General features: G+C 45.3%; 1 protein-coding gene across 29 annotated transcripts in view; it reads right to left on the minus strand.

The window, feature by feature from the left end:
* The window catches only part of rap1gapa (RAP1 GTPase activating protein a), a 529,693-nt gene that overhangs the window by 111,402 nt on the left and 402,578 nt on the right, over positions 1-15,713 (minus strand). For 25 of the 29 annotated variants that reach the window (XM_073032373.1, XM_073032371.1, XM_073032357.1 and 22 more), the window contains 2 exons: positions 8,914-8,949; positions 1,269-1,316 (listed from right to left, as the gene is read on the minus strand). In XM_073032373.1, coding sequence (XP_072888474.1) covers positions 1,269-1,316; positions 8,914-8,931 — 66 coding nt within the window. In that variant the 5' untranslated portion in view covers positions 8,932-8,949. Of the gene's footprint in view, positions 1-1,268; positions 1,317-8,913; positions 8,950-15,713 lie in introns of those variants that run through there. The other 4 variants (XM_073032360.1, XM_073032366.1, XM_073032355.1 and 1 more) reach the window with 2 other exon arrangements.

Below are 15,713 nucleotides of genomic sequence, written 5' to 3' on the forward strand. Positions count from 1 at the left end.
GTGGGTTTAGTTGTAACATTTAAGAGAAGTTTGGATGGGTACAGGGATGGAAGGGGTACAGAGGGATATGATCCATGCATAGGTAGAAAGAACTAGTCTGAAGATCAGATCAGCATGGATTAGATGGGCCAAAGGGCCTGTTTCTGTGCTGTATGACTCTAGATACAAAATGGCACCTGGTCAAATCTCAGCATCAATTTGCAGAGAGGGAAATCACGTCAGATGGGAAGATGGTTAGAAAGGTACATAAATATTAATGGGGAATCTGGGGGGGGAACTTCTTCACTCGGGGGGGTTGGGGTGGAGAGAGTGTGGAACGAACTGGTAGCAGAAGTGGTGGATAATGGGTTCATTTGTAAGATTCAAGAGGAGTTTAGACAAGTACATGAATAGGAGGGGTCAATGGGACCAGGAAGAAGTTTGGATGGGTACATGAATGGGAGGGCTATGGACCAGGTGTGGGTGAATGGGATCTGGCACAGACTAGATGGGCTGAATGGTTAATGTAGGAAGAGCTTTTGAAGGCCCAGAGCTTGTACTCACTGCTGTTTAGAAGAATGAAGGGGATCTCACTGAAACCTGTCAAAAATTGAAAGGCCCAGATAGAGTGGATGTGGAGAAGATATTTCCTATAGTCTGGGAGATACGACCAGAGGGAACAGACTCAAAATAGAGCCTTAGAACAGAGATGAGGAGGAATTTCTTCAGCCGGAATGTGGTGAATCTGTGGAATTCATTGCCACAGGAGGCTGTGGAGGCCAATTCATTGGGTATATTTGAAGGAGAGGTTGATAGGTTCTTGATTAGTAAGGGAGTGAAAGATTAGAGGGAGAATGGAGTTGAGAGGGGCAATAAATCCACCATGATGGAATGGTGGAGCAGATTCGATGGGCTGAATGTCTTTGGTCATATAAAGGGCTTGTTTCCCTGTTTCTGTGTTGTAGTGCTCTATGACACTGGAACTCGAAGCAATTACCTTTACCGGCACAGAGATTGGATGGCTCTTACATGCCAAGACTCGGATAGCACATTGGTGTTGAGCCAGGCACAGACTGGGGAGAAGGGCTTCTAGCAGTTTAACCAACCTTGCACTCCCAGGGTCAATCCATGGTCCCTAATCCCAGACAGCAAATCTCCACCTCTTCCCAAACCTTTCACAGCTGCTTTCTCTGATGTCGAGGACACACCAGCCAATTCTTAACCCTACCACCTTGCCTGGAGTTATCTCGGGAAGAGTTTAAGCAAAGATGCCAGTGGACAGCACGTACTTTGAGAGGCGGTGGAAGAGAGCATCTCTGTTCGTCCATTCTGCATCCCTAGATGGTCATGTTGCACGAGCAGGAAGCGAGGGAGAGAGAAAGAACATTATATCAATAACATACAAATACCAGTCAGTAGGCAAATCTCTTCCTAGTCAAATCTACGCTTTGCATTGGTAATCAGCAGTGGTCACAATAGAGACAAAAGGATAAGTTTACATCAGGGTCACAACGGATAAAAGGTGTGTTCCATTGAGGGCAAACTAACAGGGCATTGATTTCAGACCAGCCCAGTACCAGCAGCCCGAGACCACCCTTTTCAGCAGCGATTTATGCACTTGGGCTATGGTTCAAGGACATTTTAAAAAGGCAGTCTCAAAGAGACGGTATCCGTCATTAAGCACAGCCGCTACCAGGATGTGTCCTTTTCTCAACGCCACCGTCAGGGAGGAGTCAAAGAAACGCACACTCAACATTTCAGCAACAGCTTCTTCCCCTCCAACAACAGACTTCTGAATGGACAGCGGACCCATTTACTCGATATATTTTGCTTTATTTTTGCACTATTTAATTAATTTAATTTATATATAATTGCAAATTATACATTTTCGTTTATTATGTATTGCAACGTACTACAGTTACAAAAGAAGAAATTTCCTGAATATATCAGTGATATCAAACCTGATTCTGTTGTCTTGGATCCAAAAGTTCTTTGAAAGTCAAGAATGGGGTATAAAACTTGTTGGTGATGATTGCTTCATTAAGTGATACAAAAGTGGGAAACGAACAGGACGGAGGAGCCCGGAAAGCAAGGAAAAGACAATGGAAAAAGCAGTTCAGAAACTGGAGAAAATCTGCAGATGCTGGAAATCCAAGCAACACACACAAAATGCTGGAGGAACTCAGCAGGCCAGGCAGCATCTGTGGAAAAGAGTACAGTCGACGTTTCGGGCTGAAACCCTTCGGCAGGAAAAAGCAGATGTGGTCAGCTCTTATTTGGTCTGGAGATAATCACATTCCAATGATAAAAATTAACCTATAAAATTGCCAGATTCGATGGTGAGACACTTCCTAACAAAAACTAAGAAGCTTCCTTCTGGGAAAATGCCAAACAGACTGTTCCGTAATTTCTGGAAAATTCTCAGAACAATTACATGTAGGTAATTATAGGTGATTACATAAAAATACAAGCAGACAAAGGAAAGTTAAACTACAAGAAATATAACAATTTTACAGCCCCTCCAACAGCTGCTAAGTAGAGGTGGGCTTGAAGTGGGAGGATCAAGTTCAAATTTGAGTTTTTTGTTATCTGACTGCACATATATACAACCAAACGAAACAACGTTCCTCCGAACCATGGTGCACCCACAAAACGTATAACTCACACAGCACATAATACAAAGTATCATCATAAATAAGGCAATAAAACATAATTCAAAATGCATGAAGTGCACAGCACAGGTAAACAGTAAACAGCTCGGTGTCATAGTGACGAGACATTGGTGATGGCAGGGTGATCATCAGTCTCACTGCCTGAGGGAAGAAGCTGTTACCCGGTGTGGCAGTCCTCGTCCTGGAATTCCTGACACAGTGGGGCAAAGAGATTGTGGGATGGGTGGTAGGGACCTTCAACAATGATTCAGGCCCTTCGTCTGTAATGCTCCTGGTGAATGTCACAAATGGGTGGGGGGAGGGTTGGAGAACCTCCCAGCTGCTGATCACTGTCAGGAGAAACACTTCTGCTGCCTCTGACTGTAAGATGGTCTCCACGTTCCATCGGTCCCATGCAGCCGATTTACCCGCCGGTACAGGTCAGCGAGAAAGGTCAATGCCTGCAGTCTACCACCACAGCACGACTTGTACCAGCAGCAATACATCACACACTGTCGGGTTTTAACGTTAAAACCACCATCTTTATTAGTATCTACTTATAATAGTAACTGAAATGAAGTAAACAGAAGTTAACAGTGTTATGCATATATATGTGTGTGTGTGTGTGTGGCTCCCAAACTATCAAGCTTAGGAACAATTCTTAAAGTCTTAAGATTCAGGTGGCAAAGTAGAAAGGTTCGGTAATCCAAGGAATAGATGATGGGTGAGAGATTTGTAATCCAGGATAGAGAGAAGGTGATTATGTCGAATTCCACAAGTTCCCCACTGGGTAAACAGAATAACAGTCGAAGATCCTGTCCATCAAGTTGTTCCGAAAACTACTTAGAAATATCATCAGGTGGCAGTCACAGGAGTATCGTCTTCGAGTGGCTACCACACAACAACCTGATTCCAGGTGAGGGGTCAACAAAAATGATACCACAGGACACTCCAACAAATCCACACGTATGGATTATACGAAGTGACAGTCACACGTCCGTTGAGCACTGCATGCCGCTAATCAACCCAATCTTTTGGGCAGAGGAGAGTATGGAACTCCCATTCATGACGACGGCAACAAACTAGAGTTCCAATAGCTTTTCCAGTCTCCCCCCTCTCTCTCTCGGTTTAATTGCGCAGCAGGCTGCCGCAGCTTGTGACAGACGTCACAGTCCCGCCTCACTCAGGCGCTCTTAAAGTAACAATCACAGTACGAGCCTGCGTTTCTCGTAACAGCGTCCAGGACAAAGAAACAGGCTGGAAATATCATTGCGGACAGTTCCCACCCTGCAAACTGCCTTTTCCCAAATCTCCCTTCTGGAAAGCATTATAGGGCTAATAAAACAAGAGTTTCACACCATCTTAAAAGTTTTTTCCGCTGGGAAGTTAATCTGATCAACCATTCTAGTTAGGCCTCCCCCCACCCCCTTTATCTATTACCCTCGTCACTGAACTGTAAACACTTTAAACCAATTTTTATAATCTGTTCACATTGTAAATACCTGCTGGTATTTACGTATTTATGCACGTTTTATTCCATATCTGTCCTTAACCTCTAACTTTGGGATGGATAGTGCGATAGCATAGTGGTTAGCACAACACTTTACAGTATAAGCAACCCAGACTCAGTCCCGGCTCTGCCTGCAAGGAGCTCGTACACTCTCCCTGCAACTGCATGGGTTTCCACCCACATTTCAAAGATATACCAGCTGGGAGGTTAACTGCTTGCTGTAAATTGTCCTGTGATTAGGCTGGGATTAAACTGGATGATTGCTGGACGGTGTGACTCGAAGAGTTGGAAGGGTCTAATCCATGCTGTATGCCAATAAATACCAACTTAAAAACTTCCATTCTGCTCCTATGTCTATGGTCTTATTTTTTATATAATTCTTTATTCTTTATAATTGTTGAATGTTGTTTTAGGTTGCATGTCAACACACCACAGCAAATTCCTAATAAATAAGACATAGGAGCAAAGTTTGCCCATTCGGCCCATTGAGTCTGCTCCACCATCTATCATGGCTGATCAACCCCATTCTCCGGCCTTCTCCCTTTAACTTTTAAATCATGAACCGATAAATCTCTCCTTTAAATATATCCAGTGACTTGACCTCCACAGCCGCCTGTGACAACGAATTCCACAGATTCACAAGACTCTGGCTAAAGAAATTTCTCTCATCTCTGTTCTGAAGGGACATCCTTGTATTCTGGGGCTGTGCCGTCTGTCCTGGACTCCCCCATAGGAAACATCCTCTCATTGTCCACTCTATCTAGGTCTTTCAATATTTGGTAGGTTTCAATGAGATCAATTCACCCTTGACCTATTCCACAGGGCATGTCCTGACCTCTGCCCCAAAAGATAATATGGACCTCACTCTTCACCCCATTAAACCTAAAATCCTCTTCCATTTCAACTCCTTCTGAAGTCAATCGTACTCTCAGCCTCACCTTCTTCATACTCCCAAACCAGCTCACTCCATCTCTACATAACAATTAGTAAGGTCGTATGGGTTGCTACTAGTTCCTCCTCAATAATAACAACAGAACAACATCAACAAAACAACAGCAGCAAAACAGACCCATTCCCACCCATGCACACGGACACACTTCCAACCCCAGGACAGGCCGTCTGCAGACCTCCAACCTCAGACTGACTGCCTCTCCAACCCCAGGACAGGCCGTCTGTGGACCTCCAACCTCAGACTGACTGCCTCTCCAACCCCAGGACAGGCCGTCTGCAGACCTCCAACCTCAGACTGACTGTCTCTCCAACCCCAGAACAGGCCATCTGTGGACCTCCAACCTCAGACTGACTGTTTCTCCAACCCAGGACAGGCCGTCTGCGGACCTCCAACCTCAGACTGACTGTCTCTCCAACCCCAGAACAGGCCGTCTGCAGACCTCCAACCTCAGACTGACTGCCTCTCCAACCCCAGGACAGGCCGTCTGCGGACCTCCAACCTCAGACTGACTGCCTCTCCAACCCCAGGACAGGCCGTCTGCAGACCTCCAACCTCAGACTGACTGCCTCTCCAACCCCAGGACAGGCCGTCTGCAGACCTCCAACCTCAGACTGACTGCCTCTCCAACCCCAGGACAGGCCGTCTGCAGACCTCCAACCTCAGACTGACTGTCTCTCCAACCCCAGGACAGGCCGTCTGCGGACCTCCAACCTCAGACTGACTGCCTCTCCAACCCCAGGACAGGCCGTCTGCGGACCTCCAACCTCAGACTGACTGCCTCTCCAACCCCAGGACAGGCCGTCTGCGGACCTCCAACCTCAGACTGACTGCCTCTCCAACCCCAGAACAGGCCGTCTGCGGACCTCCAACCTCAGACTGACTGTCTCTCCAACCCCAGGACAGGCCGTCTGCGGACCTCCAACCTCAGACTGACTGCCTCTCCAACCCCAGAACAGGCCGTCTGCGGACCTCCAACCTCAGACTGACTGTCTCTCCAACCCCAGGACAGGCCGTCTGCGGACCTCAAACCTCAGACTGACTGTCTCTCCAACCCCAGGACAGGCCGTCTGTGGACCTCCAACCTCAGACTGACTCTGTACCTCCAGCCCCAAGATGGGCTGACTCTGGGCCTCCAGCATCCATGTTGCACCATTAAAATCAGCTCAACTCATTTGCAGAGTAAGATGTACATGGTATTGTAGGTGGATTGCAAATTTTTGTTCACTGAGCTCTTTCTGAGGAGCTTTGGAGGCTCATTGAGTAGACCAGAAGCTGTGGAACAGGATCAATGACCAATTAATCCTTAGTTCAATTTAAACGTGACAAAGAGCAACACTGTGCTCTGAATTTCATCAGGAGGTAAAACTGGCAGAAAGACCCCAAGCCTGCCTACACATGTCCTCTGCCTACCTAATGATTCTTGCAAAGGTCTTGAAACTCTTCGTCAGGAATGGCAAACGTTTTTGAGAGCACGTGTCCAAATTCTAAAAAATTTTCTTGCATGCCATGGTAATGCTGAGCAGAGATTATCGTTGATTATTGAAATACTGTCAGTAATTGTGGACTATTTTAAGGTAAAAAGATGAGATCTGTTGCTTATTTACGTGTTTTCATTGTTTTACTATTAATATGTGTATAACAGAGAGACTGAAATAAATGAATCATTTTAGAAAAGCTTTTTAAAATTATTAATCTTTTAAAAATACAATTTAAAATTGTTTCTAAATATTAATTGGCTGGTGCAGGCACATTGGGCCGGAAGGGCCTATCAGAAACGTAGAAACATAGAAAATAGGTGCAGGAGTAGGCCATTTGGCCCTTCGTGCCTGCACCGCCATTCAGTATGATCACAGCTGATCATCCAACTTAGAACCCTGTACCTGCTTTCTCTCCATACCCCCTGATCCCTTTAGCCACTAGGGCCATATCTAACTTCCTCTTAAATATAGCCAATGAACCGGCCTCAACTGTTTCCTGCGGCAGAGAATTCCACAGATTCACCACTCTCTGTGTGAAGAAGTTTTTCCTCATCTCGGTCCTAAAAGGCTTCCCCTTTATCCTTAAATTGTGACCCCTTGTTCTGGACTTCCCCAATATCGGAAACAATCTTCCTGCATCTAGCCTGTCCAATCCCTTTAGAATTTTATACGTTTCAATAAGATCCCCCCTCAATCTTCTAAATTCCAGTGAGTATGAGCCTAGTCGATCCAGTCTTTCTTCATATGAAAGTCCTGCCATCCCAGGAATCAATCTGGTGAACCTTCTCTGTACTCCCTCTATGGCAAGAATATCTTTCCTCAGATTAGGGGACCAAAACTGCACACAATATTCTAGGTGCGGTCTCACCAAGGCCTTGTACAACTGCAGTAGAACCTCCCTGCTCCTGTACTCAAATCCTTTTGCTATGAATGCCAACATACCATTTGCCTTTTTCACCGCCTGCTGTACCTGCATGCCCACCTTCAATGACTGGTGTACAATGACACCCAGGTCTCGTTGCATCTCCCCTTTTCCTAATCGGCCACTGTTCAGATAATAATCTGTTTTCCTGTTCTTGCAACCAAAGTAGATAACCTCACATTTATCCACATTAAATTGCATCTGCCATGAATCTGCCCACTCACCTAACCTATCCAAGTCACCCTGCATCCTCTTAGCATCCTCCTTACAGCTAACACCGCCACCCAGCTTTGTGTCATCCGCAAACTTGGAGATGCTGCATTTAATTCCCTCGTCTAAATCATTAATATATATTGTAAACAACTGGGGTCCCAGCACTGAGCCTTGCGGTACCCCACTAGTCACTGCCTGCCATTCTGAAAAGGTCCCGTTTACTCCCACTCTTTGCTTCCTGTCTGCCAACCAATTCTCTATCCACATCAATACCATACCCCCAATACCATGTGTTTTAAGTTTGCACACTAATCTCCTGTGTGGGACCTTGTCAAAAGCCTTTTGAAAATCTAAATATACCACATCCACTGGCTCTCCCCTATCCACTCTACTAGTTACATCTTCAAAAAAATTCTATAAGATTCGTCAGACATGATTTTCCTTTCACAAATCCATGCTGACTTTGTCCGATGATTTCACCTCTTTCCAAATGTGCTGTTCTCACATTTTTGATAACCGACTCTAGCATTACTGTGCTGTACCTCTAAATTCAAAAAAAGCTTTATTCAAGTCGGGTTTTTCTGCAACCGTCTAACTTGGGCCAAGCTGGTGTGAGATGCTTCCCATGAAAACATCTCACTGCTCTCGGGTTGTGACAAATCATTCACTGCTTTATTTGGCATTGAAGATAATCATTATGTATCTTTTTATTATGGGTGGGGTGTAAAGATCGATGGGCATGCTGTGTGCCAACAAAACTTGTAAGGATTCAAAGTACATTTATTATCAAAGTGTGTATGCAGTATACAGCCCTGAGATTCATCTGCCCACAGAAACAAAGAAAACCATGGAACCCGTTCAAAGAAAAACATCAAACCTCCTGCCACCACATGCAAAAATAAAAACAATTTCCACAAATGGCAAAAAAAAAGATGAGTGAGAAACATAGAAAATAAAACTCCGACCCACAAAGTCAATGAAAGAGTCCAGGCAAATTCAGTTTTGCTCAGTTCAATCGAGCACTGTGTTGTTCGTTGTCTGCAGGCCACCCCAAACAAAATCGCCCAAAATAGCAACAACAAAAGGAGCCACCAGAAACACATCACATTTCAAACACATCTGATGTCCTGGACACACGTGCCATAGGTTTGCCACCCCTGGCTATGCTGCACTTCAAAGCAATTTTGAGATTTTCGGTAGTTCCGTACCTGCATCTTTTCAATCATTTCAAAGAAGTCCGTGTTCTGAAAGAGAAAAGAACAGGCAGTTAGTTTGAGGGGAAGTAAAGTCATAATGGAGAGACTGTACTGAGCACACGATGCTGACGGAACTCAGCCAGCCAGGCAGCGTCTGTTGGGGGAAATATGGAGTCAACATTTCCGAAGTGCATTGCTCAAGATTTCCAGCATCTACAGAACCGCGTGTGTTTTTATTTTACTGCATTGGAGGTGACATCTGTGAGAGTACACAGGAAACAGAACAATGCACATTGCTCCAATTGATCAAATCCCACACCTCAGGCTTCAGCACAACATCTTTGGCTGTTGTTCCAACATAAACACAAGAGTTTCTCAGATGGTGGAAATCCAGAGCAACACACAGAAAATGCTGGAGGAACTCAGCAGGTCAGGCAGCATCTATGGAAAGGAATAAACAGTCAATTGGGCCAAGTCCCTTCATTGTGTTCCAGATTACAAGTGAGATGTCGAACTGAGGCCTTGTCTCCCTGGATGTAAAAATTACACACCATATTGAAGATCCGAATCCTGGTCAAATCCTGGTCAAAGCTCAGTGACCAGAGCAGAAAACAGAATACTCAATAATCAGTGAACTGTGTTTGTGACAGTAAAAAAAACACAGAGAGGACCACCGGGGGTTCCCTCCCACCTAATTGTGACATTTATCGGGAGAGTTGCAGACGAAGGGCCTGAATCATTGTTGAGGATCCCACAATCTCTTTGACCCACTAGGGAGGAGGTACAGGAGCATCAGGACTAGGAAGGCCAGACTTGGTAACAGCTTCTTCCCTCAGCCTGTGAGACTCATGAATCCTCTGCCACCACTGAGGTCTAGTCACTAGGATAGCGAGCTGTTTACTGTTTACCCTTGCTGTGCACTACGAGCACAGGGAATTATATTTTATTAACTTGTGGCAATATTTTGTTTCATGTTCTGTGTGTGTGATATGTGTTTTGTGGGTGCACTGTGCTCTGGAGGAAGGTTGTTTCGTTTGGCTGTATACATGTACAGTCAGATGACAAAAAACTTGAACTTGAAGAAAGTGGGGAATCTAGAGCAACGCGCACAAAGTGCTGGAGAAACTCAGCGGGTCAGTCAGCATCTGTGGAGGGAGCTGGACAGCTGGTTTTAGGTTGAGATCATGTTACAGTACAGACCCTTCGGCCCACGATGTTGTACCGACCTTTTAACCTACTCTAAGATCAATCTAACCCTTCCCTCCACAAAGCCCTCCATTTTTCTATCTTCCATCTTCCTATCTCAGTGTCTCTTAAATATTCCTAATGTACCTGCCCCTGCCACCACCGTGGTGGTGTGTCCCAGACCAGCACTTGCTTTGTAAAAAAAACTTGCACTCACATCCCCCCTATACTTTCCCCCAATCACCTTAAAATTATGTCCCCTCGTATTAGCCATTTTCATCCTGGGAAAAAGTCTCTGGCTGTACACTCAATCTACGTCTCTTATCATCTTGTACACTTCTATTAAGTCACCTCTTACCTTTGTTCAATCCAAATAAGAAAGCTGCAACTTGCTCAAACTTTCCTTATAAGGTGTGCCTCACCAGAACTGCTGATGGTCCAAATGAAGGCCTTGACCCAAATGTCAACTGTCCATTTCCTCTGGCAATTGCTATCTGACCCATATGGAATGACTGTTTCTGGGAGTTTGCCGTGTTATCTACACTGTAGTTTTATCTTGTCTTACCAACGCTCCCAAACATTTTGCAATATCCTGTGGTGACAGAAATACTTTCAATGATGGGCCACATTTTATAGCTCAGAGATCACGGTAGCGTAGCAGTTAGTGCAACACTATTACAGCTCAGGGTGTTGGAGTTCAGAGTTCAATTCCAGTGTGCTCTGTAAGCGGGTTTCCTCTGGGTGCTCCGGTCTCCTCCCACATTCCAAAGATGTCCCGGCGGGTAGGTTAATTGGTCATTGTAAACTATCCTGTGATTAAGCTCGGGTTAAATTGGTGGATTGCTGGACATCGTAGGGTGAAGGCCTGTTCTCTGCTATATCACTACACAGACAGATAGATAGACAGACAGACAGACAGACAGACAGACAGGGTCTGCTCCATCATGGTCTCTACCGCTAGCATTTCCCTTACACTTTTTGTAAAAATTTACACCGGCACATTTTTATAGAACATTACAGCACAGTACAGACCCTTCAGCCCACAATGTTGTGTCAACCTTTTAACCCAAGTTCAACCAACCCTTCCCTCCTGCATTGCCCTTCATCCTGAGCCTATGTAAGAGTTTCCGAAAAGTCCCAATGTATCTGGCTCTACCGCGACCCTGGCAGGGCTTTCTTCAGATTATTTCTTCTTCTGACAAAGCTTCTATATTTGTCAGTATCTGATCTCACAGATTCTTCTTGGCAATCTGACTCACATGCAGAAGAATGTAAAGGAGAAAAGCAGCTGGAGGAAGTTTGGCCACTTGCTCTAATCGGTCACTCAAGATTTCAGATAGAAGATTCAAGACTCAAGTTTACTTGACACCATACATACAGTGAAATGCATCGTTTGTGTTAACATCTAACGCACAGGAGGCAGCCCACAAGTATCACCACACACTTTGGTGCCAACGTAGCATGTCCACAATGTTCAGCAGAACACAACAACGAACAAAATAAAAACAAGGCCCATTCCTCCCTCCCACCTACACAAATACACAGTCCTTTATCCCCAGGACAGGCCTCAGTGGACAAGGACTCAAGTCTGCAGACACCAGGCTTTGACAATCCCAGTGGACTCACGGAGAATTGCAGTCTCTCAGCTGAGTTCAATCAGTTTATTCCAGACAGAATGTTGGGGACTTTTGAATATTAAGAGATTTGACTCCAATCCTGTAACGTTCAAAAGTCTATGACATTCTGTTTCAAATTAACTCATCGGCTGCAGCCCATGGGCTTCGACAGCTAGCCTTCTGATTTGTCCTCAGGCCAAGATCCCAGGACACGCTACACACAACACTAGGCCTCGAACTCCAGTCTCAATCGATTCACAAACCTTGGGAGTCAGCAGAACAGAAATTTCATTTGGGGTCACAACTGATCTTTCACCTCAGCTGCAGTCTCCTGCATTAAACACACATCCCTCAAAACCCTTAATGTTCAAAAGTCCCACAGCATTTCTGTCTTGAATAAACTCAAGAACACAGACTTCATGTCTTTCTTAGGCAGATTATTCCAAAAACAAATCCACTGTTCTCTGACTATAGAAATCGGAGTCCTGAATAGTGAGCAATTTTTGGGACTGTTAGCCCTCAGAGTTTGGTAAGGCGTCTGGAATCTGGAGAATAGTGGCTTGGCATAACTAGATGGGCCAAAGGGCCTACATCTGTGCTGTAGTACTCTATGACTTTAAAACTTCTGATGCAATAAACAATCTGCTGGAGGAGCTTTGGGTGAGTGGAATCTGTTCAGAGAAAGGAATTATTGATTTTTGGGTCAAGACCCTGTAGGGATATTTGCTGCACACCTCTGTCAGTCAGCTAATTTCTTAACTTCTCACCACATCATTCATCCTTCTCCAGATCCGAAGCTGTGAATCCTCCATCCATCCCACACAATCCCCACTCCAGGCTCAGAATATATTGCAATAAGGAAATTAAATCAGGCCCCTCGGTTGTCAGACTGTTTTCGTAGCTTCTGGACCTTCTACTGAGATACTTTCTCAGTCTGTGTGCTGCAAAGTTATAGAATATGCAGTGGTGGGGAAAAGTCTTCGGTACAGATATGTGCTTATAGCCAGGGTGCTTAGACTTTTGCCCAGTACTACTGCCACAAAAAGAAACAAATGTCATGACATGCACTTCGGAAGGACAAACTAAGGTAGAACATACAAGGTAAATGGTAGGACACTGAGGAGTGCAGTAGAACAAAGGGATCTGGGAATACAGGTACAAAATTCCCTAAAAGTGACATCACAGGTAGATAGGGTTGTAAAGAGAGCTTTTGGCACATTGACCTTTATAAATCAAAGCACTGAGTATAAGAGTTGGAATGTTATGGTGAGGTTGTACAACGCATTGGTGAGGCCAAATTGGGAGCATTGTGTGCAGTTTTGGTCACCTAATTACAGGAAGGATATTAATAAGGTTGAAAGAGTGCAGAGAAGGTTTACAAGGATGTTGCCGGGGCTTGAGAAACTGAGTTACAGAGAAGGGTTGAATAGGTTAGGACTTTATTCCCTGGAGTGTAGGAGAATGAGGGGTGATTTGATAGAGGTGTATAAAATTATGACGGGTATAGATAGAGTGAATGCAAGCAGGCTTTTTCCACTGAGGCTAGGGGAGAAAAAAAACCCAGAGGACATGGGTTAAGGGTGAAGAGGGAAAAGTTTAAAGGGAACATTAGGGGGAGCTTCTTCACACAGAGAGTGGTGGGAGTGTGGAATGAGCTGCCAGATGAAGTGGTGAATGCGGGCTCACTTTTAACATTTAAGAAAAACTTGGACAGGTACATGGATGAGAGGGATATGGAGGGCTATGGTCCAGGTTCAGGTTAGTGGGATTAGGCAAAAAAATGGTTTGGCACAGCCAAGAAGGGCCAAAAAGCCTGTTTCTGTGCTGTAATGTTCTATGGTTCTATGGACATATGTGAGTGATGATAAACCTGATTCTGTTAAGGGTTTCTGTTGTGGACTGAGAGTGAGAAGGGGGCAGGGAGACAGAAATCAAGATTGGGAAAAGGGGAAGGGAGAGGGGAAGGAGCAGGAAGCACCAGAGAGATATTCTGAAATGATCAATAAACTAATTGTTTGGAATCAAATGACCTAGCCCGGTGTCTCAGGGCTGGGTGTGTCTGCACCCATGCCACCCCTTTTGGCACTGCCACTCTTACTCTGCCACCTGTTCCACACCCCTCCCGCGGTGCTCCACCCTCACCATTCCCAACATCCTCTGCTCCCACCAGATGGAAAAACTCGCTCCCCACTCCATGTTGACAAATACAGTACTGTGCAAACGTCTTGGGCATTCTAGTTATATATGCAGTACGTGCCTAAAACCTTTGCACAGTACAGGTCTTTCAGGGCACTGTGTTGTGCTGGCCTTTTAACCTACTCTAAGATCAATCTAGTCCTTCCTGCTCTGATAGTCCTCCATTTTTCCATCACCCATGTGCCTTTCTAATAGGCTCGCAAATGTCCCTGATGTATCTGGCTCTGCAGGGTGTCCCACACCCCCACAACTCTCGGTGAAACACCTAACTCTGACACTCCACCCACTTTGACTTTTACCTTAAAATAATGCCCCCTCATATCAGCCACCTCCGCCCTGGGAAGAAGTCTCCTGCTGTCCTCTTGATCTATGCCTCTTATCATTTTGTACACAGCTATCAATTCTCCTCTCGTCCTCATTCGCTCCGGAGAGCAAAGCTGTGCCTCACTCAGCCTATCCTCATCAGACATGCTCTCCAGTCCAGGCAGTGCTATGAGTGAGACTGTGGAATGAGAAGGATGGAGGAAAGGAGGGCAATAGCCTGCTGCTGAACATTGGGAGATTACACCAACACAGAGGATGCTAGAGAAACTCTCCAGTCCAGGCAGCATGCATGGAAGGAAACGTGCTCCCCAGATTTTAAAAACATAAAGATTTTTCAAGATTACTTTTATGTGTCATATGTACAAATTGGGTGGTGGGGTGGAGATACATCTCTACCAAAGGAGGCGTAAGGCGCTCCTTCCTCCGCTAGCCTGTGGGTCACCCTTGGGCAAGGTGTAGCACCAGCTTAGCCCCCGATCAGGGTCACATGAAACCATGTGAGCAGGTGCTGGATGGTCGTATGAGCAGCCGGTGCATATCACAAATCCTGGTTTTGCGATCCCTGACGCCAGGCAGACAATCTCTGAAGAGTATTGATAATGGCTGGGGCTACCCATCCTATAAAAACACTGCCCAGAAAGCAGAAAACCATTTCCATAGAAAAATATGCCAAGAACAATCATGGTTAAAGACCTTGATTGCCCAGGTCATACGACACGGCACAAAGTGACGATGTCATACGACACGGCACAAAGTGACGATGTCATACGACATGGCATATATTAATGATGATGACATGAAAACATCGAGACATACAGAGAAATGCATCGATTGAGTCGACAGCCACAGTTGGAGGATGTACTGGGGGTAGCCGGCAAGTCACCGTTCCACTCGGGCTCACATGACATGTCCAAAACATTCAGCAAACAAAACCGAGCGCTGGTCAAGCAATATGAAATTCGGATCTTCCAGTCTCTCTCATCAGGGCTCTAGCATTTGACACGTCCACCTGCAGTTCACTTTCTCAGTGTTGTGAGGGCCAAAGACAGAGTGGATGCACCCAGTATTTTCCACAGGGCTGGGGAATCAAGAACTAGAGGGCATAGGTTGAAGATGAGAGATGAGAGATTTAATATGAGGAATATCTTTTTCACCTTGAGTGTGATCCTTATGTGGAACAAGCTGCCTGAAAAAGTGGTTGAGGGAGACACAATGACAACAGTTAAAAGGTACTTGGACATGTACTTGGAGAGGGAAGTCTACAGGAATTATAGAACGGAACATCGATAGGGAAGTCTACAGGAATTATAGACAGGTACATCAATAGGGAAGTCTACAGGAATATGGACAGGTACATCGATAGGGGAGTCTACAGGAATATGGACAGGTACATCGATAGGGAAGTCTACAGGAATATGGACAGGTACATCGATAGGGGAGTCTACAGGAATATGGACAGGTACATCGATAGGGAAGTCTACAGGAATATGG

This window comes from Hemitrygon akajei, chromosome 29, assembly GCF_048418815.1.
Source record: "Hemitrygon akajei chromosome 29, sHemAka1.3, whole genome shotgun sequence".
NCBI lineage: Eukaryota > Metazoa > Chordata > Chondrichthyes > Myliobatiformes > Dasyatidae > Hemitrygon > Hemitrygon akajei.